General features: G+C 45.4%; 1 protein-coding gene and 1 pseudogene across 10 annotated transcripts in view; both read right to left on the minus strand.

Annotated features, from left to right (window-relative positions):
* The window catches only part of SPIDR (scaffold protein involved in DNA repair), a 351,974-nt gene that overhangs the window by 42,525 nt on the left and 284,525 nt on the right, over window positions 1–24,924 (minus strand). For all 10 annotated transcript variants that reach the window (XM_027128161.1, XM_027128157.1, XM_027128158.1 and 7 more), the window contains exon 11: window positions 146–286. In XM_027128161.1, the coding sequence (XP_026983962.1) occupies window positions 146–286 (141 nt within the window). The remainder of the gene's footprint in view (window positions 1–145; window positions 287–24,924) is intronic.
* LOC113631582 (uncharacterized) lies at window positions 1,640–1,740 on the minus strand (annotated as a pseudogene).

Genomic DNA, 24,924 nt, shown 5'->3' on the forward strand with positions numbered 1-24,924 from the left:
ATTTTTCTTCCATAAGTACTTTATGGGCTCCACCCAACTCGTGGCCTTGTCTTAGAGGCAGACTCTAGGATCCTAGTTTATTGTCTTTAAAAATGAAATTACAGATGTTACTGTAGCAAACTGGATGCTACTGTGGTGTCCTCACCTTCCTCTGGTGACCTTTTGCAGAACCTTCATTCCCGCCAGCCTGCAGGACTTGCCCTCCAACTCCCTGTCCTTCAGGACGGCGCCCTCCGAGTGCACCTCACTGAAGAGTCCAAGGGCATCTTGCACGAGAAGGCAGACTCTACAAAAAAGGATCCACATTTGCTCTTTTAGGAGACAGTTTTTGATTCAGTACAGAGACCAGAATTTCCTTCTCCTTCACTAGAAATCCACTGTAGATCCACCGTAGAAATCTACTTCCATTTAAAACATTTCAAATTATGTTTTATCAAACACTAATATTCAAAGATATTAATAGGTATTCCTTGAAAATTATCACCAAAATGTTGCTAGCAATAACTTTTCTAAAATTTACTTCATCAGATCTATGGAGAAAAAAATACATTGAAATCACATACAATTATTACTATGTTCAATTCTTCTTGCAATACGATATTTTATACCCAAGAACACCAGGAAATATCCCTGACTGCTCGCCTGATGCCCATATGGTTTTAGTCTGTTCAGGAGCAATATGTAGCAGGTGGTACCCAGAAGAATGTCCTATCTATCTTAAATATATTAGTCTTAACATTTCCATATGTGTGACATTATTTAATATGTTGTAGCTATAAGACATTTATATAGTACAAACTCATTTCTCATGGTTGACTGGAAAAAGAAAATTTTACACAAAGAGTAGGGTTCTGTGGCTTATAATTAGGTCTGGATCAAACAAGTGAAAAGCTAGAATACTTCAAAATGAAGATGAACAATGGTGGCCTTTGGATTTTACAAAAATGAGGAGCTGAGTTGCCTAAAGTAGAAAAATTAATGTTCAATCCTACTGACTTAACCTCAGGATTTAAAGGTCAAAAAGAAAGTGGGATGTAAGTTATTTGTTTCTTCCAGAATTCTGAATATTGTCCCACTGCCTTCTAGTCTTCCACTGTTTCTAACGAGAAGTCCCTTGTTACACGAGGAGTCACTTTTCACTTGCTGCTTTCAAGACTTTATCTTTGGCTTTCAACATTTTGACTATGACGCATTTGGGTACGGGTCTTTTTAGGTTTATCCTACTACAAGTTCATAGAGTTTCTTGGATGTGTAAAGTTTTCCAGTCCAATTTGACCCATCTTCAGCCATTATTACTCCAAATATCTTTTCTGTTCCCTCCCCCACTCCCCTGCCCTTCTGGCGCTCCCATTACATGTGTATTGGTGCACTTAATGGTGTTCCACATTTCTGAGGTTCTTCATTCTTTTCTCCCCTTAGAATATTTATTTGTCATTTGTGAGATTTCCATAATAGTGCAGAGATAATCATGGTATGTTTTAATTCTTCATAAAGACTAAGTTATTAAAAAGTCTTCACAAGCATTTTTTTTAATTGCTAAAATACTCTGCAGTCATCAATTTGAGATTAAGTTTTAACATCGTATTGAAATTACAATCCTCTTTTCTTGGGGAAGAGTTTTAAGTTTGACAAAGGGCTTACAAATGTGCAATGCTTCCCAAATCTGCATGTCATGTGCACAGGGGCTATGCTACTCTCTGTATGTTCCAATTTTGGTGTAAGTGCTGTCAAAGTGAGCACTTTTCATTTTGTCTCTCCTTCGGGCTGCACTAGCTCCATTATTCTAGATCCAAGTCCGTGGATTCTTTCTTCTTCCAGCTCAAATCTACTGTTGAGCCTATCTAGTGAATTTTTCGTATCAGTTATTATACTTTCCAACTCCAGAGTTTCCATTTGGTTCTTTCCAGTTTGTGTCTTTTTACTGATATCCTCCTTTTGATTAGACTCTGTCATCTACACACTGTAGTCTGGAGACATGGTTCCCTCTGCTCTTTGAACGTATTTATAATGGCTGTTTTAAAATCTCTGTCTGCTAAGTCCAACAACTGGGCCCTTCAGAAGCGGCTTCTATCATCTGCTTTTTCCCTCATGTATGGGTCATGCTTCCCTGTTTCTCTGCAAACCTTGCAATTTTTGGTTGACAACTGGGCGTGCTGGATAGTAAATTGCGGCAACTCTGGATCCTTGACTCCTCTCCGCCAAGGGTTGATGATGTAGTTTACTCACTTGCTCAGTGACTGTCTGCACAGCTCTTCCCTGCAGGCTGCAGTCTCTGATGGTCCTGCTCAGATTGTCTTCTTGTTTTCATCTTTTCACATGGCTACCCAGAGGCTGCCCCTAGGTCAGCGAAGCCACTTATTAGTGAGAGGCTGTGCTTGAGCATCCTTAGCCAGTCAGACTTTTAATCTTTACCACTGGACATGTGTGTCTTGGAGGCTGATCTCATAGTTCAAGGAGTGCAGGTTTTTGTCCTCATCCCTCTCCTTTGGCCAGAGCTCATATTTCCCCTCCCTAATCACACCTGTGAAGATGTGGCCTTGGGCAGGTCAGACGGCCAGACCTGTGTGCGATTTTAAAGTCTGGCTTCCCAGAGCTGCCCCTGGTTCAAAGCAGCCAACTGTTCATCTAGTGTGGTTGGAGGTGGTCCTGAGGCCTTCAGGGAAGTGAGGCTCGTACCCCAACCTTCCCATGCGGGCCGTCAGTGCTCCTGAGAGCACACCCTTCCTGTCTCTCAAGTCTGACTGTGATTCCAGGAGGGCTCTTGGTGGTCTCTTTTCCCTGATTCTCTCTGCTAACTTTTCATTGCTCTGTCCTTTGCTTGTTGATAAAGAGTCAGGAAATTACAAGCACTCTCTGAACCTCTCTCCACCAAGATCCTCATTGTTTTCAACAACACTCATGGGCATGGAATTCTCCCGCCATCTCATGCAGCCCTACAGAGCTCTTCTTCTTCGCCATAACCTGTCTCCCTCTGGGCAGTGCCCCCTTTGCCTGGACTGACACCTCTGCTCTAGAGTGGGTGCGGGGGGGGGGTGGCGCTGGTCTTCTACGCTAGCCTCTCTGCGTGGTGCATCTACCCTGTGGCGGGCTGGGGTAGGACAACTGGGCCAGTATTCTTGGCCCACCACACCTGGGGTTGAGCTTCTGCAACAGGGGCCTGAGGATAAGGGATGCTAGTGGGCAGCCCTCCTAGAGTGAAATGTGCCCTGGACTGGGAGTTGAGGGGAGGGGGTTGTCTTCTTGACTGCACTCCCTGGAGTAAAGCCTCAGAGTAGCAGTGGTTGGGGGGGCGGTCAGGGCTCAAGGGCCACAGACTCACTGTTCTTAGTGAGATTTATCAGATTTTCTTGGTCCCATTGAAGGAATGTTTCCCCATTTGCTGTATGCCCTTAGGACAATTTCCAGAGGCTTCACATGACTGTTTTTTACAGCTTTCTCCAGTTGAAACTCCGCGAAGGGGAGAATCCACTGTGTAAGCGGAGATCCTCTGGATAGTTAGCATGCGCCGTGTAAGAAAATACAATGGCTCTGTAGCCGCTATTTCCAGGTTCTGAGAGCATCTGGAAACCCTCCGAGTTTGTAGACTTACGTGTGAGCTGTTCTTTCTTTCTTAAAAGACATCTTGATTTGCTTGAACACAAGAACTGAGCCAAATACAAAGTTACCGGGTCAGACACAGAAGCGCTTGATGTCGCGAGGTCTAGAGGGCTGCAGAGCCTCAAAATCAGTGTCACAAGATTTTGAGTAACAGTGGCACATACGGGGTTGTCAATGTACCCCAAACAGTGCCCTGGCCTTAGGGGTGTCTATTTATGTGCTAAACACAGCAGGACTGCTGCGGGCCCAGGCCTGTGCAGGTGCCCTCTGAACCTCCCTAGGAACAGGCCTGGCACAGGTAAACATACAATCACAGGCTGTGGGATTACAGGACGGAAATAACAGAGAGCCTGTGAGAAAGCACTGGGGTGGAATGGCCTGGCCAGGTGGTTAGGGAAGGCTCCTTACAAGAGGTGATCTTTAACCTGTGTCCTGAAGAAAGAGAAGCCCACCCTGCACAGGGTTGAAAGAAGCACACTTAGAGCAGAGAGCACAGCACACACAGAACCTGGGATGGCAACGAGCTTTTCCATGTTTGAGAAGTTGAAAGAAGGCTGGAAAATAATACAAAAGAAAGAAAAAGAAGACAGGGGGAAAGTGGTAATAAGGGGAAAGACTATGTACTACGTGGGTATTTCCATGCATTGCTCCTGATTTAAAATCAAAGTTATGTTTATGAAAAATTAAAAACTCGAGGCACTTGTAAAGGGGCGGGATGGGGAACGGGGAGGAGGCAAGGGCATCTCCCTGGAGGGGCGCCTCTGCTGTGGAGTGCTGTGCGCAAAGGCCCGTGCCGGGGGCTCCCTGTTTGTGGGCGGGGGGGGGGCTGCCTGGGCCCACGTGGTGAATCGCTGGCCCGGTCCAGCCAGCACCCCCGCCTCCCGCCACGGGCGAGTCATGGGGGACACTAACAGGCGTTAGACCAAATGCTCCGTTTCAGAGATACAACCGCTGGCACAGGCAGGAGGCTGGCTTGAACCGAGCACTTTCAGAGAGCCTCGGCGGTCCGCGTGTGAGTTCGCTGCCCTAATCGATGGAAACAGGGGGCCTGCAAAGTGCTACTCACAGGCTGAGCTCCACTGGCTCATGTGTTTTCTTTAGTTTATAAAGTGTTAAATTTTTTTAAAAAATTAGCAGCAAATATTAAAAATTAAGGGATTTTATATAAAATTCGTTTCCTGTTTTCCTAAGAAGCCTGCGGCTCTGGCAGTACTGGGTGGCTGACACTCATCGTCAGGCACCAGCCTGTCCGGTCATCACGTGGCCCCACCCGCCCCCCAGCCGTCACGCGAGTGCGTCCCGTTGGCCTCGGTCAGCAGGTGGGCCTGCGTGAGGGCAACATCTCAGGGCAGAGACTGAAGCACACAGTCTTGGGGGATGGACAAGGGACCGGAAGAGTCTACACTGGCCTAAGATTTCTGAAGAGGTGAGTGGAGTGGAGAATGAAGCGCAGCCCCGGGTGTGGGCAGCCCAGACGTGGGTCTCATTTCAGAGCGGAGGAGCCAGGGAATCCAGACCAGCCAAGTGACTTGAGCCGGGAGGTCACGGACAGAGCTGACCGACACGGGCCCGGGGGAGGACAGGGCTCGCCGCAGGGCACGGAGGGCTGGGCCTGGCCCTGCCCCAGCACCAGCCAGCTCCTGGCTGCCCGTCCCCGTGGACACGGGGGGCCGGCTCTGGACGCCACGTCAGTTACCTCGTCTGCGCCAGGTGAGACGGTTCCAGTTCCACACGGGAGGCGCTCGGGCCCCGCCCTGAGGTAGCAGAGTGGCCGAGCCCAGCAGGACACGCAGCCGACACGAGCACTGCCCCTAAGTATCCCTGAAATACTGGATGAGCTGCGGCCTAGCCACATGGAGACGAGGAGACCCGACATTTTAAGATCACGTCAGGGGTCGGCGCTCACAAGATGGGGTCTCGGCTCGGGGAAGCAGGCTGGGTGCGTCCGTTCGCCCTCCGGCCAGGATGCCAAGGATCCCCAGCAACTCCACAGCCCGGGCTGCTGGCGATGGCCAACCTCGGGCTCTGGCTGCAGGTGACTTTCCACACATACTGAGCCCTGGTGCCGGGAGTCCCATGCCTCGCCTGACAGGGACACTGCTGTCTTCAGAAGTGGTCAGCGTAGGTAAACGCTAGACCAGCACAGAGAGAACGTCTCCAGGGAGGAAGGGGGATGTCCGTGGTTAAGAGTAAGAGCCTCAGAACTACTTCGCTCCCTGAGATAGAGTTCGCCGCTCAAACCTCTCGCACTAACAGTCTGGCAGGCGAACACCACTTATTTCAGATCAGTGTTCCACCCACGCCTAAAACACTGACCGTCACCAAATAAAACCCCTCACCCACGTTCATGGTTTTCAGCACATGGTGCTGGGCGGCAGCGGCCTGGGAGGGGCTGCCTCAGCTCTGCGGCTGGGGGACGTGGCCAGCTGCTGGGAGCTTCGGCTCTGGAACCCTTAAATCCAGGCAACTTTATCTGCTCGGCACCTAGCGAAGAGCCTGCACCTAATCTGCGCTCAGCGTCGTGCTTTCCTTCACCCACCAGGCAAATCCACCTCGTTACAAACACACTTAATCGACAAGAAGGTGGTTTTTTCCCGTCACATCACTTGTCAGCTCTCCTGAGCCCGTAGGAGGCGTGTGCACCTCTGTAAAAGGGCTGATCTCCTGCGTGAAGGGGCTCAGAGGAACGTGCTCGAAGCAGCAGAGGGCCCACCGCCACAGACGTGACGTCGTCACTCCTGACACCAGCTTGTGATCCGCCTCGTGGTGCCGTCCTCACCACCCAGCTCCCCAGGGTCACGGTAAGTAAAGCTCCTCTCTGGGTAAAGCGATGGAGAATCACCAACACCTCGCGTGGCCCCAGAGCCCTCGGCTGCAGCGCCCCGACTCTGTGCATTTCTGAGCCACGAGGGTGAGGCTGGAAGAACTGACTAAAACTGATGCCAAGTGAAGCCACACTCCGCAGCACATGCCCAGCAGCATAAAACAATACAGATAAGAGGTGCACGGTTCCATCCGGCCACATCACGATGGAAGTAGAAAGTCCATCGTGCAGTTAATGTTTATCTTTAAGAATGCTTCCTTCCTTCTCTTACCAGCTGAACGCCTCATCATGCTAATTAAAGAACATTTTAAAAATTCTAAAAATGCATGTATTGTTAGGCTGTGAAAGTACCAGAACAAAGCACAGGAAATAAGGAAAACAAAACTGTTGATTCACAGAGGGGGTTTTAGTGAGACGATAATCCCTCTTTGAAGCTTTAAATGCCCCTCCCCAACTTTTCAAAAATATTTACTTTCCCTCCTTTCATTCATTGGCTCAATATCATAGATACATAAATTAAGAAAAGCAAGAAAGAAGCAGCGAACATGGGTATGTGTGCGTGTGTGTCTGTGAACGCTTGCGTTCCGAGAGAAAAGCAGACGAAGTGACATGTGGGATGTTTACACGAGTCATGGAAGCAGTTCTGAGCAGTCCACCAAGAATTCCCGGAATCAGAGTCAGGCCTGGCTGTTTTATTCTAGGTCAGTGTCAACCGAAGCAGCCTCTGAAGATCAACAAGGATCTTTCTCTCCATGTTATAAGCCCTTACTAAGCCCTAATCTAAGGAAGAAACAGAAGAAATTCGAGGATGAAGTGAGAAAAAGAAGCAGGAGAGAGAGAAAGGGGAAGAGAGACTGGGAGGGGAGCTTGGACCTGACCCCGAAGGGGAGGAGAGGGCGAAGAGCAGGGTGCGCGGAGGGGGCAGGGCCTTTCCCAGCTCCAAGCCGCGCGCAGACGGGAAACCAGATACAGCAGGACACTGTGTCCTCCTGAAAAACAAGCAGACCACGCTCCTAAAGTAAACAGCTAATCCTGCTGTTTATCTTTCTAACATGAGATGTTAGCAGGATGATCTCTACTGCACAGAAATGGGGTTTTTATTCATTAAAAAAATCATATTTCCTCTTTGCTAAAATAAAAGTGTGACACGGAAACTTTCTAATACCAGTGAACAAGAAGGAGTTAACAGTCGTTCTTTGCTAAAACTCACTTAACTAAAGGATGGCAAGAAGCCTGAGAAAGGCCTTTTCCACACTTACACTTCCTCTTTATTTTTGGAAAATACTGCATTGCTGAAATTAACCAAACAACAAACCCTGCTGCAAGCGTGGTCTTTTGAGGAGGACACAAATAATGTGGACATAACTGGCGTCCTGCACTCGGACTGTGGTTTTACCACTCCTGGAGATAAGACTTGACTGGGCCGAGACAGGTCAGAAGAGGACGTTTTATACATTCATACAAGTTTGCCTCCAGAACAAGTTTTCAAAGATACATAGCTACTCTTACACATTTTTGTTAATTGAAATTTCGACGGAGGGAAGTGCAGATTCACGTGCAGGTGTGAGACCCTCACACACTCTGCCCCTTTCCCCCAGTGGCACACTGTGCCCTGACTGGCACAGTAAGACATCACACCAGACACCTCACAGCTGCAAGCACCACCTGGTTCAGGTCTCACCCACCCCACTGGTGCCTGTATGTGTGTGTGTGGTGCTGTGAAGTTTTATCACCTGTGGAGGATCCTGTATCCACCGCCACAAGGACCCCTCAGGCTGCCTTTTATCACGCACCTCCCTCTGTCTCCCTACCCTCCATCCCCAGCATCTAGAAGCCACTAATCTGTCTTCCATTTCTAAATGTGGCCACTTTTGAAATGTTATAAAAATGGAATCATCTAGTATATGATCTCTGGGTTTGAATTTTTTCCCTCAGCATAGCTCCCTGGTAATAATCAAGCTACTATGCCTTTTATTTTTATAACAGCTTGAGACCTAACTTACATACCATAAAACTCATCCAAATAAAAATACTGCGGCAAAATACACATAAAATTTCCAGTTTCACCATTTTCAAGTGTATAATTTGGTGGCGTTAAGTACACGCACGTGTTCTGCCACCACCAGCACTATCTAGTCCCAGAATATTTCCCTAAAAGGAAACCCCAACCTGTTATGCAGCCTCCCTGTTCTCCTCTCCCCCACGTACCTGGCAACACACCCATCTACTTTCTGTCTCTACGGATTTGCCTGTTCTGAATATGTCACATAAGTGGAATCATGAAAGTTGTGGCCTTTTGAGACTAGCTTCTTTTACTCAGCATAACATTTTCAAGTTGCATCCAAGGTGTAGCAGGTGCCAGCACTGCACTCCTGCTTGTTGCTGAATAATATTCCACTGTATGGATATGTCACATTTTGTTTATCCATCCATCAGGTGATGAACATTTGGGTTGTTTCCACTTTTTTGCATTTATAAATAATACTGCTATGAATGTCAGTGCAGAAGTTATGTAGATATATGTTTTCAATTTTCTTGGGTTTATACCTAGGAGTAGAACTGCTGGATCATGTGGTAATGCTATGTTTAGCTTTTTGAGGAACTGCCAGGCTGTTTTCCAAAGTGTCTGTACCATTTTACCAGCCAGTATGAGGGGCTCCAATTTCTCCAAATCCTTGTCGACACTTATTATTGTCTGTCTTTTTTATTACAGCCATCCTAGTGCTGTGAAGTGGTAGCCGCTGTGGTTTTGATTTGCATTTTTCAGATGGCTAATGAAGTTGATTACCAAGTGATTCGTGGCCATCTTCTTTGGAGAAGTGTCCATTCAAATCCTCTATTTTTTTAATTTGGGTTATCTTTTTATATTGAGTTGTATTAGTTTTTATATACTCTGGATACAAGTCCCCTATCAGATATGTGATTTGCAAAAAGTTTCTCCTGGGCTTCCCTGGTGGTGCAGTGGTTGAGAGTCCGCCTGCCGATGCAGGGGACACGGGTTCGAGCCCGGGTCTGGGAAGATCCCACATGCCGTGGAGCGGCTGGGCCCGTGAGCCATGGCCGCTGAGCCTGCGCGTCCGGAGCCTGTGCTCCGCAACCAGAGAGGTCACAGCAGTGAGAGGCCCGCGTAACACCAAAAAAAAAAAAAAGTTTCTCCTGTTCTCTGGCTCGTCTATTACTTTCTTGACAATGTCCTTTGAAGCATGGAAGTTTTTGTTTTGATGAAGCCCCATTTATGGTTTTTTCTTTTGTTATATATGCTTTTGGTGCCATAGGTAAGAAACAATTACCTAATATGTATGTTTATGAAGATATCCCTATGTTTTCTTTTGAGTTTCATAGTTTTAGTTCTTAGGTTTAGGCCTAGGGTCTATTTTGAATTAATTCTTGTGTATGGTGTGAGGCAGGGGTCAACTTAACTCTTTTGAATGGGAATATCCAGTTGTCTCAGTGCTTTCTGTTGGAATTACTATTCTTTTACAGTTGAAATGTCTGTCTCCCTTGTCAAAAATCTGCTGACCACAAATATAAGGTATTATAAATTTTAAAAGAACATATACATCATGCCAGTGATATCTAAAAAAATAATGAAGTATATGAGTGTAGGTCTTAAAAAGAAAGAAAGAGTCTGAACTCACCAAACGAGAGGATTTAATCAGAGTTTTGGTCTATCATTAGCAAAGAGTTGTGTAAATGCATCTATTCTTCCCAGGATATACAGACTAAAGTTGCTGCTATATTTATTTAGGTCCAATGAATACTGAGCAAGCATAACTGGCCAGAATTGCCTCTAATCTAGTTCTATTACTTTACCATCATCCTGCAGAGGACTCCTAAAGCTCTGTATCTTCTGGCCCAAACCTGTGGCTCTTCCTGCGCGTTCCCTCTTTGTGTAACTGGGCCCCACCATTCTCCTGGTCACTCTCTTCCAAAACTTGACAGTGATCTTTATTTCCGTTTTTCCACATCCAGTTGCTGCAGCCAATCCATCTGCTCCATATTTATCTTCTTAACATCATCCATCCTTCTCATTCCTGTTTTGCTGTCTTGTTCTGCTTATTACATGGATTAGGCAGGTGTTTCCCAACTCATCTTTTAACCTCATTCTTCCCTCTGGCCACTCCTGCAGGTTGCTGCTAAAGTAATCTTTCTTAAGGGACAGAGTTGGTCATGTCACTCAACTAGTCACGGGCCTTCCAGGGCACCCCAGTGATTCCTGCGTGTCTCCGGATGCATGCATGTGTGAGTCCAAGACCAAGCTCCTGCAGCCTCAGCCCCACCTGAGACCTGGTTCCCATTCCTTCCTCTAAACGAATCTGATGTTCCCTACCACCCCACTTGTCTAAGGACGCTCATTTTTCAAAGTCAAACTCAAATTCCATTTCTTTCACGATTTTTCTCATTCCATAATGTAAACAATTCTTCCTTTTTCTTTGTATGCAAAATGGTTTATTTTTTGCCTTTATTTTAGTTTCTATCACATTCTACTCTATCTTATAAAAACTTGAGTAGATCTCTTCTCTCTCCTTTTTGACTGGAAGTTTCTCGAGGATGGGATCATACTTTTTATTCCCTATGTACCCATCGCAGCCCTTAGCTGTGCATTATAGATGATCAATATGTGCTTGGTGCACTAAGTTGAATTAATTGACAGGCATTTATTCAGGCTTTGTAGGAACAAAAGGTATAAGAAGTAGCTCCTACTCTTATGGACAACAATCAGTATTAAGATGCTTTATACAGGTAATTTACAAGGTGAGATCTTTACACTGCTACAAAGGATAGGAGTTTTAGTGTCCTGGTCAAGTTCTAAATTAGAACAAGATATACGAAGGGAAAAAGGGATCTTGGCTAAGAAAGTTTTTACTCAAAATGTGCCAAATCAACTGAACAGCCCTGGGGAGACTGTGGTCTCATTTTCTCTCATTTATCCCCTAATCACTCTCAAACGAGGGTCATTTGGTATTCCCACTTTTCCACGGCCATCCACCACTGAACCTGAACAGCCTAGGGTCTGTGACTGAGTGCACAGTAAGGAAGAAGGCGCCCAGGTGGGGCACATGCTTTGGGAGTGCCGAGGTAAGTCACATATCTTACGGCTTTCCCTGGATCGCCATATGGCATGTTGACCAACCAAGAGTCATCACAGCCTTTCTTAACCTGGGTTCTCTGTGGGGGGCGAAGCCCTGACACTCTAAGACCGCACTGTATGCAACAGATCCGACCCTCCTGTGCATCTAGGTGACACTAGTTGCGTGCAGACTTGGGAGGAAAGAGAAGAGTCTGGAATATCCTCAGGGTTCTGTGGTTCAAGTGAGGGAGCCAGCTGAGAGTCCATCAACCTGCATCGGGCCTCATGACGCAGCAGGAGCAGCATACTCATTCTTAGATGATGGGCTTCTGAGTCAGGGTTTCACACTAGAAGCTGACTAACTGGCCTAGAAACCAGTCCCGTCTAATGCAGCAGCTTGTAAATCATCTGTGTTTGTGAAGCAGAGGTACATGTTCTACCTGCTCTGACCTTACCAAATAAAACACAAACTACCTCGGCAAAAGGCATCCATGAAAGGCTTTCTTGTTTTTCAAAGATCAATGTTGATTTTGTAAGTTCTCAATCCTAAGAACACAACATCCATGACTGAGCAACAGAAAATTGTTTTAGGATATTTGATAGTGACATCATTTCAATTTCAAAGACTAAACCACATTCAGTTTACTGTACTCAAGAAAGCAGACGAGGGATCACTTTCAGAAGACAACTTTATACCAGAGGGAAGGAAGGTGCTCAGGTATGAATCCACCTCGTGGCAGGACTGTGAGCCACACCTGGCTCTCCTCCCAGCCTCAGTGTCCCACCTGGCGGGGCGCCAGGACACCCACCGCCCAGCCCCACCCTGATGAGCATCCCTCCTGCGTCTATGCCGCCTCCATGCACCAGCTCTCGCGTGTGGACCAGCAGACAAGCACCCTGGAAGCGCAGCGTGGTCTCCTCCCAGCTGCTGCTCTGCAGCCCACTTTCCTGTCGTCTTCGAGAAAGTACAGGCCTCACAATCTCAAATTTACTAAAAGTCTAAATACAGTACAAAGCATTTTTTCCCCCTGAATCATCAGTGTCTTAGTGAAGTTCTAAATTAGAACAAGATAAATGAAGGGAAGGAGGGATCTTAGCCAAGAAAGTTTTTACTCAAAATGTACCAAATCAATTCAGCAGCCCTGGGCAGACTGTGGTCTTGTTTCTCTCACTTATCCCCCAACTCACTCTCAAGTGAGGGTCAATCCTACAAACAAGGACTTTCTCCTACATAAATAACCTATTTATGTAGGTTATTTGTGTATGTAATAAATAAACAGGTTATTTACGTATGTAATTCTCCTACATAAACAACCGCTACACGACCACAAAGGGGAGGAAATGAACACTGTCTACCCTCCTCCTAGCTCTCAGGCCCGTCTGTGCTTCACACGTTTGTGTCCATCGCACCCTTTGCAGCAGAAGACAACTCAGAACTGCGTGCTGCATTTAGCTGCCATCCCCTCTAATCCTCTGCGATCCAGAAGGCTCCTTGGCTTCCTTGACTTTCATGACCTTGACATTCTCCAAGGACACAGGCCAGTAATTTTGTGGTACACAAACTCTCACTTTGGGTTTCTCTGATATTTTCTCATAATGAGATCCAGCTCATGTATTACTGGTAAGGATAACACAGAAGTGGTGCTGTATTCTTCTAAGCAGTTGGCATGCTATTTCAGTAGGTCCCAATAGTGACGATGTTCAGTTTTATTACTTAATTGAGGCAATGCCTGTCAGGCTTCTCAACTGTAAGTTACTTTTTCCTTTTGAAATTAAAAAAACATTGTGTGGGAGATACTTTCAAACCATGTAAATATCCTATTCCTTGTCAAATTTTCAATTCATTCATTGGTGGTCCAGGGGGTAAGACTCCATACTCCCAATGCAGGGAGGCCCCGGGCTCAATCCCTGGGGGACTAGATTCCACATGCATGCCATAGCTAAGAGTCTGCACACCGCAACTAAACATGCCGCTATGAAGATCCCGTGTGCCACAACGAAGACCCAGCACAGCCAAAATAAATATTAAAATAAATAAATAAACAAAAACACCTTATATATATATTAAAAAAACAAAACAAAAGAATCAAAGGCCCTGCTGTAGCTCTCCAGACCTTCTCGTGACCAGACCCTCGCGGGATCCGCCCGCCCAGACCTTCGTGCACTGGCCTCCCCCGTCTGGCAAACACACAGCCTCATCTGCCTCACAGCCTTGCATGCGCGCCCCCCTGCCTGGGACACTCTCCCCAAACACCTCATGGCTTGTTCTCTCACCTCCTTTGGGATTTTCACTCAAATATTATCTTCTCAGCGAGGCTCTCCTCAATTCTTATGTAAAAGTAGCAACCGCTCCATCTTCACCATCCCCTCGTCCAGGTTTACTTGAAGTCAGAACCACTATTACCTTCTTATATTGCTGCCAGTCTTCCCCAATCTAATGTAAGTTCCATTGGTGCATACACTTCCTCTTTTTTGGCCTTACGTATTGCTGTGTCCCTAACACCCAGAACGGCATGTGACAGAGGAGGCACGAAAATACTTGTTGAATGAGTGTTTCCACATGGGCTTCTTCGTTATGTTATGCAGTGGCTTGATATTATACCATGGAATATGTCATAATTAAATAATCCTCCTCATACTGAATACTGACGTTGCTTCTATTTTTCCATTCTTACAGGCATTGCTACTATGAAGAATAGTGTGTGCATCTGTGATTTTTTTGTGTTTCTCATGGATTAAATTTCTAAGAATTATTGGGTTAAAGAATATATCTTCATTGCTATATGTTATGTACTGCTTTCCAAAACAGCTGTAATGTTTAGAAATTCCAAGAGCAATAACTGTGTATAAAAAGTCCTATTATTTTCCTAATATGTAATTAAAAATTTAAAAGTACACAGAGGTGTGAGACCGTTTCCCCCCACATTCTGGTCCTCCATCCCCCTAGTTCATAGATAATGAACTGTTGTTTTTTACATGTCCTTTCAGAGTTTCTCTCTCTCTCCCCCTGCCCCCCCCCATATATATCTCCAAGGAATACAGCACGTTTTAAACACCGCCCTGCTCCTTACTTTTTGTATTTAACCAATGTCATAGATGTTTGTGTATCAGATCACAGTGCTTCCTCATTCTTTTTTTTATAGCAGCATAGACAGCTATGCAGTAAGTATCCCACTGTATGTGATTTAATTTTAACCCTCTAGTGCTGACCACTTAGGCTATTTCCACATTTGCTATCATAAACAACAGGGCAAAGAATAACCTTGTACTCCATACGCGTGCAGGTGTACCTGTAGGATATATTCCAAGAAGAGGAAGTGCTGGGTTAAAGACATAACATGCTTAAAATCCATGCTTTTGCTCATGCACACCACGTACACTCACATGCACGCACTCCCCACGGCCTCTCTACCCTGAGTAGTGACAACTTATTCTCCCTCCACCATTTAGAGCAAAGGCACATTTCCCCTCAGCCTCACCAAACAGATGTCACTAAAATTTTGGATTTCTGCGAATTTGATAAAAGTGTTAATCTGCATTTCTTTAATCATGAGACACAATATATTTTCATCTGCTTCTTGTTTTCCGTGAACTGTGTGTTCATATCCTTTTGCTTCTTGGGTTGGAGGATTTTTCTCTATTAATTTCTGTGCACACTTTGTTTATCAGAGAGACTGACGCTCTGTATTACAGATTACAAAAGCATGTTCCCAGTTTGCCCTTTAACTTTTGACTTTACCATGCAGATTTAATAGGATTTATTACTATTTTCTTTTGGGACCTTTGGATGTTAAGTCACAGTTAGAAAACTTCCACTTGAAGATAATTTTCCTGCGATTTCTTTTGAACTATTACAGTTTTAATTTTTATGTTTAAAATCTTTGCTCCATTTGTAATTTATTCTAGTGGGGGCTGAAAGAAATTTTTTTCCCCAGATGACTTATCTATTGTCCTTACACCATTTACTGTATGGTTCACCTCTCCCCATTGCTTTGAGATATGTATATTATTTATGAAATTCCCACATATATTTGGGATTTTCTCTACTGTTTCATTGGTCTGTTACATTAAAGGAGAAAACCCCTATAATTTTTTTTTTTTGCTGCACTGCTTATCAGGCAGGATCTTAGTTCCCCAACCAGGGATAGAACCAGCGCCCCCTGCAGTGGAAGCGCAGAGCCTTAACTGCTGGACTGCCAGGGAAGTCCCCGAAAACCCCTTTACCTTTAGAAAGTGGCTTATTAATATCTGCTTCTAACAGCTAGATGTTACCTATCATATGGTGTTTTTGTGAAGAATAAAGAAGATAGCTCCCTCCTGGGCACAGGGCCTGGCTCTCATGTCCTCACCTCTCCCCCACTGCGTGCTCACATCCAGCTGTTTTTCTCCAGCCCAGTGTTTCACGGGCACCTTGATCCCAATGACACACTGGGACTCTCCACTTCCACCCAGCACCTGCCGGGTCACCCACCCCAGTAACCGAGCTGCCGTCAAACCAGCAGCCCCGCCGTCATCCCCGACTCCCCTCCCGTCCATCATCGCACATCCAGCCGTCGGCACCTTTGAAACAGATCCTGGATCCCTCTACTTTTCACCACTTCCTCACCAGCACACTTGCCCAGACCACAGCCTCCCCTGTCTGGATTCCTGAAATGGCCTTGTACCTCCTCGGGTTCCTGCTCTGCCACATGCCCTGTGACCCGGGGCAGCCAAAGCGCTCTTCTCTAAGCACAGACGAGGCCCACCCACCCCATGCCCGAACCGGAAGCCGCCTGCCTCCTCAGGGCGGCTCTGCCGTCAGGACCCTGGGGCCGCAGAGCCCCGCCACGCCAGGCCAGCTCCCTTTCTGCTTCCTGGGGCACAGGAAGCTTTTCAGGCAGGCTCCGCCTCTTCATTCAGGCCCTTCCTCCAAGGGCTCTGCCTAGGCCTCCCGTCCTAGTCACTCCAGGTAACCTTGATGCCCCACCCAAGTTCCTCCGTACACAGCACGGTGTCACTTCCCGCAAGGACAGCAAACAGCTGTGAGCCCTTAGCTACAAAGAGGCGGGAAGCGACCTCGGCCTCCATGCAGATCTACACTGCGCTTGGCTGTGCTCTCTCCCTCCTGCCAGCAGGTGGCCAGGGAGGCCAGCAGTGGAGGCTTAATCCCCAGGGTCCTGGCTCCCTGGTGACCCCATGGCACTGGCTTGGCCATGACTCAGCGCTGGTGTTATCAGGGGTCACTGCCAAGGACCTGCCAGGACAGACTGAGGGTGGAGCCCACAGGTTCCAGAAATGTGAACTCCACGGACACTGTGCTTAGAGTTTAAACAGTGTGATTAACAAGCGTCTGCATGTCACTGACTATCATGAAGGACCCCCCAAAATTTATACAGTTGAATAAAACATATCATGGAAAAAACCAACCTTTCATAAACCGAAAGGATGTGTTAGGTATTGCTCCACCAGGTCATGACAGCATAGAGCTGACCAACCATTCCATCTGGGGCAGGAAGGAAAGTCTTTCCATTGCGAATAACACTCTTCATTATTAATGTTTTGAATACACAGTTCAAAGCTTTTTCATGGCAAATGCTTTTCTTCTGTATATAATATACTAAACACATTTCAACTACAGAGTTGCAGCTTCCTCTAAAACAGAAGATCACACTTATAAAAACATGGAGAACACTACATAAAGCAGAACAGAAAATAAAGGGTATTGATCTATTAATCATCTGCATATTAGTATTTTCCATCACAAGTAAGTATATATGGGCTGAATGTGACTTAATAATGCACTCTGTTTAGGAGGAGCGCCCCCACAGGTTGTGTACATAGTACCCACGTTTTAAGGCCTTTATATACCTTGACAGCTATCTCTCTGTTAGATGCAGGCTGAGAAGACCGACACCGTGGCAGTTATTTTCACTGCAGGAGAACAAAGTAGAACAAATGAGACTATTCTAGATTTGATATGCCAGATTCCTCATGTATGAATAAGATACATTCCAAGACCTTTATAATTTCCCAAATTACAAAGCCTGGGAATATTTGTACAATTTGCCTTCCACCAAATTACATTTTTTTTTAGAGTTTTCCATGAACAGACTCACATATTCACAACTGCTTTTTCAACCTTCACTGAATTTCCTCTCTTAATAACCTTTTTTAAAATGAGAAAAGCATTAACATTTTACAAGAGTTACTGTTCATGAGAAGTCTCAGAGGATGCAACAACGCTGCCCTGCAGGAGGTGCTGAGAGTGGTGGAGCAGGGGGCTGGCTCAGGGCACAGGGCCCTCCCCAGGGTCACCGCTCACCACACCCGGGCACGCCCGGGGGCCTCCTCAGCCAGGGCCACGGAAGCTGATCCGTGCGCGCACATGCCACGTAGGCCACACCACCACGCTGAGCCTGACGCTGCCACACAGACCTGCCACTGATCTTACGCCCCAAAGGCTGTGGTCAGGTTGGATTTGATCTCCCAAAAGTGCAGGCCGGTGTCCCATTTCTGTTCACCACTGAACTAGAAGCCGTTTAGGGAATTCATTCTTCTCACCCAGGTCCTGCACATGCTGGGCTGGCAGAGGCTGAGACAGCCCCAGGGCTGGGATTTCCCACTTCCGTGGTCCCTCCCCTGCAGGGTTAGTTTCTATCCCCCAGAGGCTAAACACTGACTAGCAGCTCTCAGTCACATGCGGCACCCACTGTGTCTGCTTTAGTGCCGCCACATGTTAGTCTAGAGCTTCAAGAGCTATGAAACCTTAACACTATTACTCTGGAGCACTAACTATTTAATAATCCCACTGCCATTGGGCATTAAATCTTTAAAAATGTCTCACCTAGAACAGGCACACAAGTAAATTTGTTGCACTGAATATTCCTTCAAATATAAAGCAGGAAAGAATCTATGATGATCTTTATGACATCACAGGACTAAAAACACATTCAGAAATAACACAAGTTTATGCACCAGAGCAGCAAGTAGCACAGAGAAAAGTGGGAATTGATTAATTTTATTTATTTAATTTCTTAATGTATGAAATATGTCTGTACTAAGATTTGCTTATTTCAAAAAAAATTTTAAAGTGAACCTCAACTATGCATACCACCATTATCATTAACAGCATCTACTAATTAAATTCCCCTTTTACATCAAAGCTCAACATTTGTAGTCTATAGCATAAAATTTCAGTTTTTTAAAGATTTATTTTATTTATTAATTTTTTGGCTGCATTGGGTCTTAGTTGCGGCACACAGGCTCTTTGTTGCAGCATGCGGGCTCTTTGTTGCAGCGCATGGGCTTCTCTTTAGTTGTGGCACCCAGGCTCCAGAGCACATGGGCTCAGTACTTGCAGCACGTGGGCTTAGTTGCCCTGCAGCATGTGGGATCTTAGTTCCCCGACCAGGGATCGAACCCACATCCCCTGCATTGGAAGGCGGACTCTTAACCACTGGACCACCAGGGAAGTCCCAAATTTTTATAGTTTTAATACTTGTTATCAAGTAATGTATCCAGAAATTTGGGGACTCTGAATTCTTTTAAAAAGATAGAACATTAAGTTAAACGACAGAATTTTTTTTGCCCACCCTGCATTCCATGGCAATGGCATTCTAAAATGAAATTTTAGGACTGTGGGGCTTTGTTATTCTCCTCTACAGGGAGACCTTGTTTTATTGACCTTTATTGTGCTTTGCAGATATTGCGTTTTTTTAAACAAATTGAAGGTCTGTAGCAACCCAGTGTCAAGCAAATCTATCAGTGCCATCTTGCCAACAGCATTTGCTCACTTTGTGTCTCTGGGTCACTTTTTGGTAATTCTCGTAATATTTCACACTTTTCATTTACTATTGTATTATTCTATGGTGATCTGTGATCAGTCGTCATTGATGTTACTATCGTAATTGTTTTGGGGTGCCACGAACTGCACCCATGAGATGGAAAATTCAACAAATGTTGTGTGTTCTGACTCTGCTCCACCAACGGCCATTTCCCCGGTCTCTCTACCTTCTTTACGCCTCTCTTTTCCCTGAGATACAACAATATTGAAATTAGGCCAGTTAATAACCCTACAATGTCCTCTAAGTGTTCAAGTGAAAGGAAGAGTTGCATATCTCTTACTTCAAGTCAAAAGCTAGAAGTGATCACACTTAGTGAGGAAGGCATGTCGAAAGCCAAGACAGGCCAGAAGCTGGGCCTCTTGAGCCAAACAGCCAAACTGTGAATGCAAAGGAAAAGTTCTTGAAGGAAATTAAAAGTGCTACTTCAGTGAACACACAAAATGGTAAGAAAGTGAAACAGACTTATTGCTGATTTAACTCTCCTCAATTCTGTGAAGGCTGATACAGGTGAGGAAGGTGCAGAAGAAAAGTTTAAAGCTAGCAGAGGTTGGTTCATGAGGCTTAAGGAGAGAAGTCATCTCCATGACATAAAAGTGCAAGGTCAAGCAGTGACTGTTGATGTAGAGGCTGCACCAGGTCATCCAGATGATCTAGCAAAGATAATTCATGACGGTGGTTACACTAAATAACAGATCTTTAATGCAGATGAAACAGCCTTCTACTAGAAGAAGATGCCATCTAGGACATTCACAGCTAAAGAGGAGAAATCAGTGCCTGGCTTCAAAGCTACAAAGGACAGGCTGACTGTCTTGTTACGGGCTAAAACAGCTGGTGACTTGAAGTTAAGCCAATGCGCATCGACCATTCTGAAAATCCTAAGGCGCTTAAGAATTATGCTAAATCTACTCTGCCTGTGCTCTATAAACAGAACAACAAAGTCTGGATGACAGCACATCTGTTTACAACATAGTCTACTGAATATTTTAAGTCCACTGTTGAGACCTACTCCTCAGAAAAAATGACTCCTCTCAAAATATTAATATTCATTGACAATGCACCTGGTCACCCAAGAGCTCTCATGAAGATGTTGTACAATGAATGAATGTTGTTTTCATGCCTGCTAACACAACATCCACTCTGCAGCCCATGGATCAAGGAATAATCTCAACTTTCTAGTTTTATTATTTAAGAAGTTCATTTTGCAAGGCTACAGCTGCTACTGACAGTGATTCCTCTGATGGATCTGGGCAAAGTCACCTGCAAACCTTCTGAAAAGGACTCTCCATTCTAGATGCCATTAAGAACATTCATGATCCATGCAAGGGAAAAGGTCAAAATGTCCACAGTAACAGGAGTTTGGAAGAAGTGGATTCTGACCCTCATGGATGACTCTGAGGGGTTCAAGACTTCAGTGGAGGAAGGACTGCAGATGTGGTGAAAATAACAAGAGAAGTAGAACTAGAAGTGGAGCCTGAAGATGTGACTGAATTGCTGCAAGCTCAGGATAAAACTCTTAACAGGTGAGGAGCTGCTGCTTATGGATCTGCAAAGAAAGTGATTTCTTGAGATGGAATCTACTCCTGGTGAAGAGGCTGTGAAGACTGTTGAAATGGCAACGAGGGATTTAGAACATTACAAAAACTTAGTTGATAAAGCAGCAGCAAGGTTTGAGAGGACTGACTTCAATTTTGAAAGAAGTTCTCCTGTGGCTAAAGTGCTATCGAGCAGCATAGCAAGCTCCAGAGAAATCGTTTATGAAAGAAAGAGTCGATCGATGCAGCAAACTTCATTGTTGCCTCATTTCAAGAAACTGCCACACCAACCCCAGCCTTCAGTGAGTAGCCATCAACACTGAAGCGAGATCCTCCACCAGCAAAAATACACGACTTGCTGAATGAAGGCTCCGATGATGGTTAGCATTTTTTCTGCAATAAAGTGCCTTTTAATTAGGGTACGTGCATTTCTTTTTAGATATAATGCTGTTGCACACTTAATAAACAGTGTAGTGTAAACATAACTTTTATACGCACTGGGAAACCAAAACATTCGTGTGACTTGCTTTATTGTGATATCTGCTTTACTGTGGTGGTCTGGAGCTGCACCTTCAGTGTCTTCGAGGTGTGCCTGTGTTTCTTTCACACATTTTTACTTCTCTCTTTTCGATTCTTTGCAACTCCTTTGGTAGATGTGAAGGATTCCAATTGCCTTCTTTGGGCTTTCCTAGACTCTAGAGGCTGGAAGAAAGCTCTATGCATCTCCAGTTCCCTGCAGCTAGAGTTCCTCCTGCAACTTAGGACCTGTCAATCAAAGGCAGAAGTGATGCCAAGGCAGAGGGGTCTGATCTTGCCACTTCTGCTGCCAAGCATGACATTAACAAAGATCTCAGGGTCTGGGCAATTGCTCTGAAGGGTCAAAAGGCAGAAAAGAGGCACCACCAGGAGTGGCTGCGGAGTTGGTGGAGAGCTGGAGCACAGACGTGCAGCTGCGGGAGGGGCAGCGGCTCTCACGGTGGCCTGGCTCTTCAGCATTGCTTTGAGAGTCTTTCCTAAAGGTCCAGCACAGAGTCTGTTTCTTCACTTTTCCCAAAGCTTCTATAAGCTTTCTAAACCCTGTGGTAAACCTCTTTCTGTCTATGTGAAGCTGAGTAGATGCCTTTGTCACCGAGCCTAACTCCTTCAACTATGCAGATGCCAACGAGAAGTAGATCGTGGGGGAAGGGAGTGGTATACACTCTTCCCTGGATAAATGAATGACCATCACAAAGGCAAAAACAAAAGCATGAACAAAACAAACCTGTGTTCACTGTTGTAGAAAGGCAAAACAAAAAGGCAAAAACAAAAGCATGAACAAAACAAACCTGTGTTCACTGTTGTAGAATACTGTAAGTTTCTGAGAGACAGGTGAGATCAGGACTGTACCAGTTCACGTATCTAGACCAGGAGTCCCTTGAGAGCAGTGACCCCGTGATTTTTTTTGACCTGGGCCTTTTAATATATAATTGTTGGGATGACTTAGGAGAAAATATACAAGAAAACATTACTTACGTGTCAAGAACTATAGAATATCTACATGGAAACACGTCCTGAGAAAATGAGTGACACACACAACAAAGGAAGGGTGTACCCAGATAATTTTTTCTTTCCTTCTACTTATTGCTTACTACAATTTTCATTAGACAACCACCACTAAATACATCTCAGCTAAGAATCCCAAATTTTCATGAAAACAGTATTTGTGATGCTAAAAAAAAAAGACTCTTACTATTTGGCAACCAGTAGCTAAAATACCTAGTTTTTATCCAGCCAAACAATATTTTAAAAAGTATCTGAGAATGCACATTCTTTTAATACCATAGTCACAGATCATAGAAACCATAGCATCTAGGCGCCAGAGTCTCATAAAACAAACGGTAAACCATTCAGAGGAGACTTACTGTGCAGAAATACCCTGAAATGGTTCGGGGACGTGGTGACGCTGGCACGCAGCTAAGAGGCCCAGCAAAGCAGACCAGGGAGGGGGGCTGCCGGGATCCGCAGCAGAGACACCGAGACTCCTCCAGAAACCCTTGTGACAGCAGTGAGAAAAGTGTTGTCTACGGAAAGAGAGGTCGAGGATGATACTGAAAACTGTCTCAGAGACAGAAATGAGGACAAAAGCTAAAGAAAGCTCTATGTAGAGAACAATTTTGCGAGAAGGACCTTTTCCTTGGGCTACAGACAATGCTGCCCGTGGTGAGAGCTACACATCAAACATTCCAGAACTGAGCACTCCTCTTTCTGAAGCTTCTATCTGGCCATGACTACTGAAGCTGGTCACAACCCCGTAATGCTTTAAAATGAACTTGTATTTTCTTAATCTTCCTGTGTTTTGTGGCTCAAAACCATTCTCCAACAAAAGGAACTCCTTGGAGATATGGCTGATTCTAGGCCTGGGGCAGGAAACAAACAAGATGAGCCTGGAGCATCATGTAATGTCAGGAAGTAAGAAAATGCTGAAAACAAAGCAAAGCCAAACCGAAAACCCACAATGACAGGAGTCCATCAAAGAGACAAGGAGTCAGCACAAGGCGCTTCAGTGGCCAAAGCTGGAGCAATCTGAGCAAACGAAGTAAAACAGTGTTGGGTTATAATCCAAATATAAAATAAAAACTCATGAGTCCATGCTGATCTAAATAACTGACAAAATAAGTGAGGGAGAAGAGAAACCTGCTCTGCAGAGGAACTCGGAATCATTACTCCCCTGGCACGGAGGGCGTCAGAACTCGCGCCTTAGGGGGCGGCTGTACAGACTGACTTCCTTCCAAGGACTTCAGGGCGAGCAGGGGAGAGGTGTAACCTCCCAGTGGAGACCACCTCAGCCAGCAATCGAGGCCAACAGTGACAGGGCATGCAGACGGCAGGCACCCTGATACGGTGTGACGAAAATGCGCGCTTCCTCCCCTGAACCCACAAACCCCAGTCTAATCCTGAGTAATCAGATAACCTCCGGTTCAGGGGATTCTACAAAATACCTGACCAGTGCCCCTCGAAACTGTCAAGGCATCAAAAACTGGGAAAGTCTGAGAAAAACTATCACAGCCCAGAGGAGGCTAAAGAGACATGACCACTCAATGTGATGTGGTCCCTGGATGGGGTCCAGGGGTAGAATAAAAACATTAAGGAAAAATCGAAGGAAATGTGAGTAAAGTAAGAACTTCAGTTAATTAAAAAAAAGAAAAGTCACATCTACATACTTTCAAAAAGTAGTTTATATCTGTGGCAGACATTATTTCAGTCCATGTAGACAATGATAGCTGTTATGTGGATTCCAGGACCCCTCGCCCTCAAGCTGAAGCCTTCAGTAGAGATCTGGCGATCAGCGCTGCACTGGAAGGAATAATAGTTTTCCATTTTATTTAGCTTTATTTTTTCCAGTTTTATTGAGATACAACTGACATACAGCACTGTGTAAGTTGAAAGCATACAGCAAAATGGGATAATATTTTTCTTGACTAGCATGACTATTTTACTCTTCTGTTACTAGTACATGTTTCTAAATTGCTACAGTTTTAGATTTAACCTCATTTCTCAGTACAGCATTCACGAATTGCTTAGAAAGCTTTCCTGACTCAATTTCCACGCGCACAGGGAAACAGCTCCCTTTGTGGACGGGCTACCTTGCCCGCGGCCGCACAGAAAGCCCACGAGTGTGTCTGCCCCCGCTGGGATCTTCACCCCCTGGGATGTGGGTCTGCATGCAGGCCTCCTAACTCCCTCCCAGGGGTCAGAGGCATCTTCGCTCAAGTAGCCTCTTCTTAGGGTAGTCTGGTTTTTAATATTTGATGCTTGCTTATAGTTCTTCCACAGCTCTTTTTAACCGATGACACAGCAAACTTTGGGGTCCCACTGTCAAGTAAAGTGTTACCTGATGATAGATATGCTTTCCTGGGGCGAGGTGTTTAATTTTTACAGCCAGAAATATAAGAGATTCACTAGAAACTTGCTAGTTATCCCCATGGATGGTGCAAACTTTCCTCTAGCCATTGAATGCTCCGCTATTTCATTTCTGTGGCTAACAAACTGCAAAGCAGAAACCAGAGGCTGCAATCCTGTCGACAAATAATACCTCGT

The sequence above is a fragment of the Aethalodelphis obliquidens genome, unplaced genomic scaffold (assembly GCF_003676395.1).
Source record: "Aethalodelphis obliquidens isolate GAN/ISIS:26980383/991018 unplaced genomic scaffold, ASM367639v1 scaffold33, whole genome shotgun sequence".
NCBI classification, from domain to species: domain Eukaryota; kingdom Metazoa; phylum Chordata; class Mammalia; order Artiodactyla; family Delphinidae; genus Aethalodelphis; species Aethalodelphis obliquidens.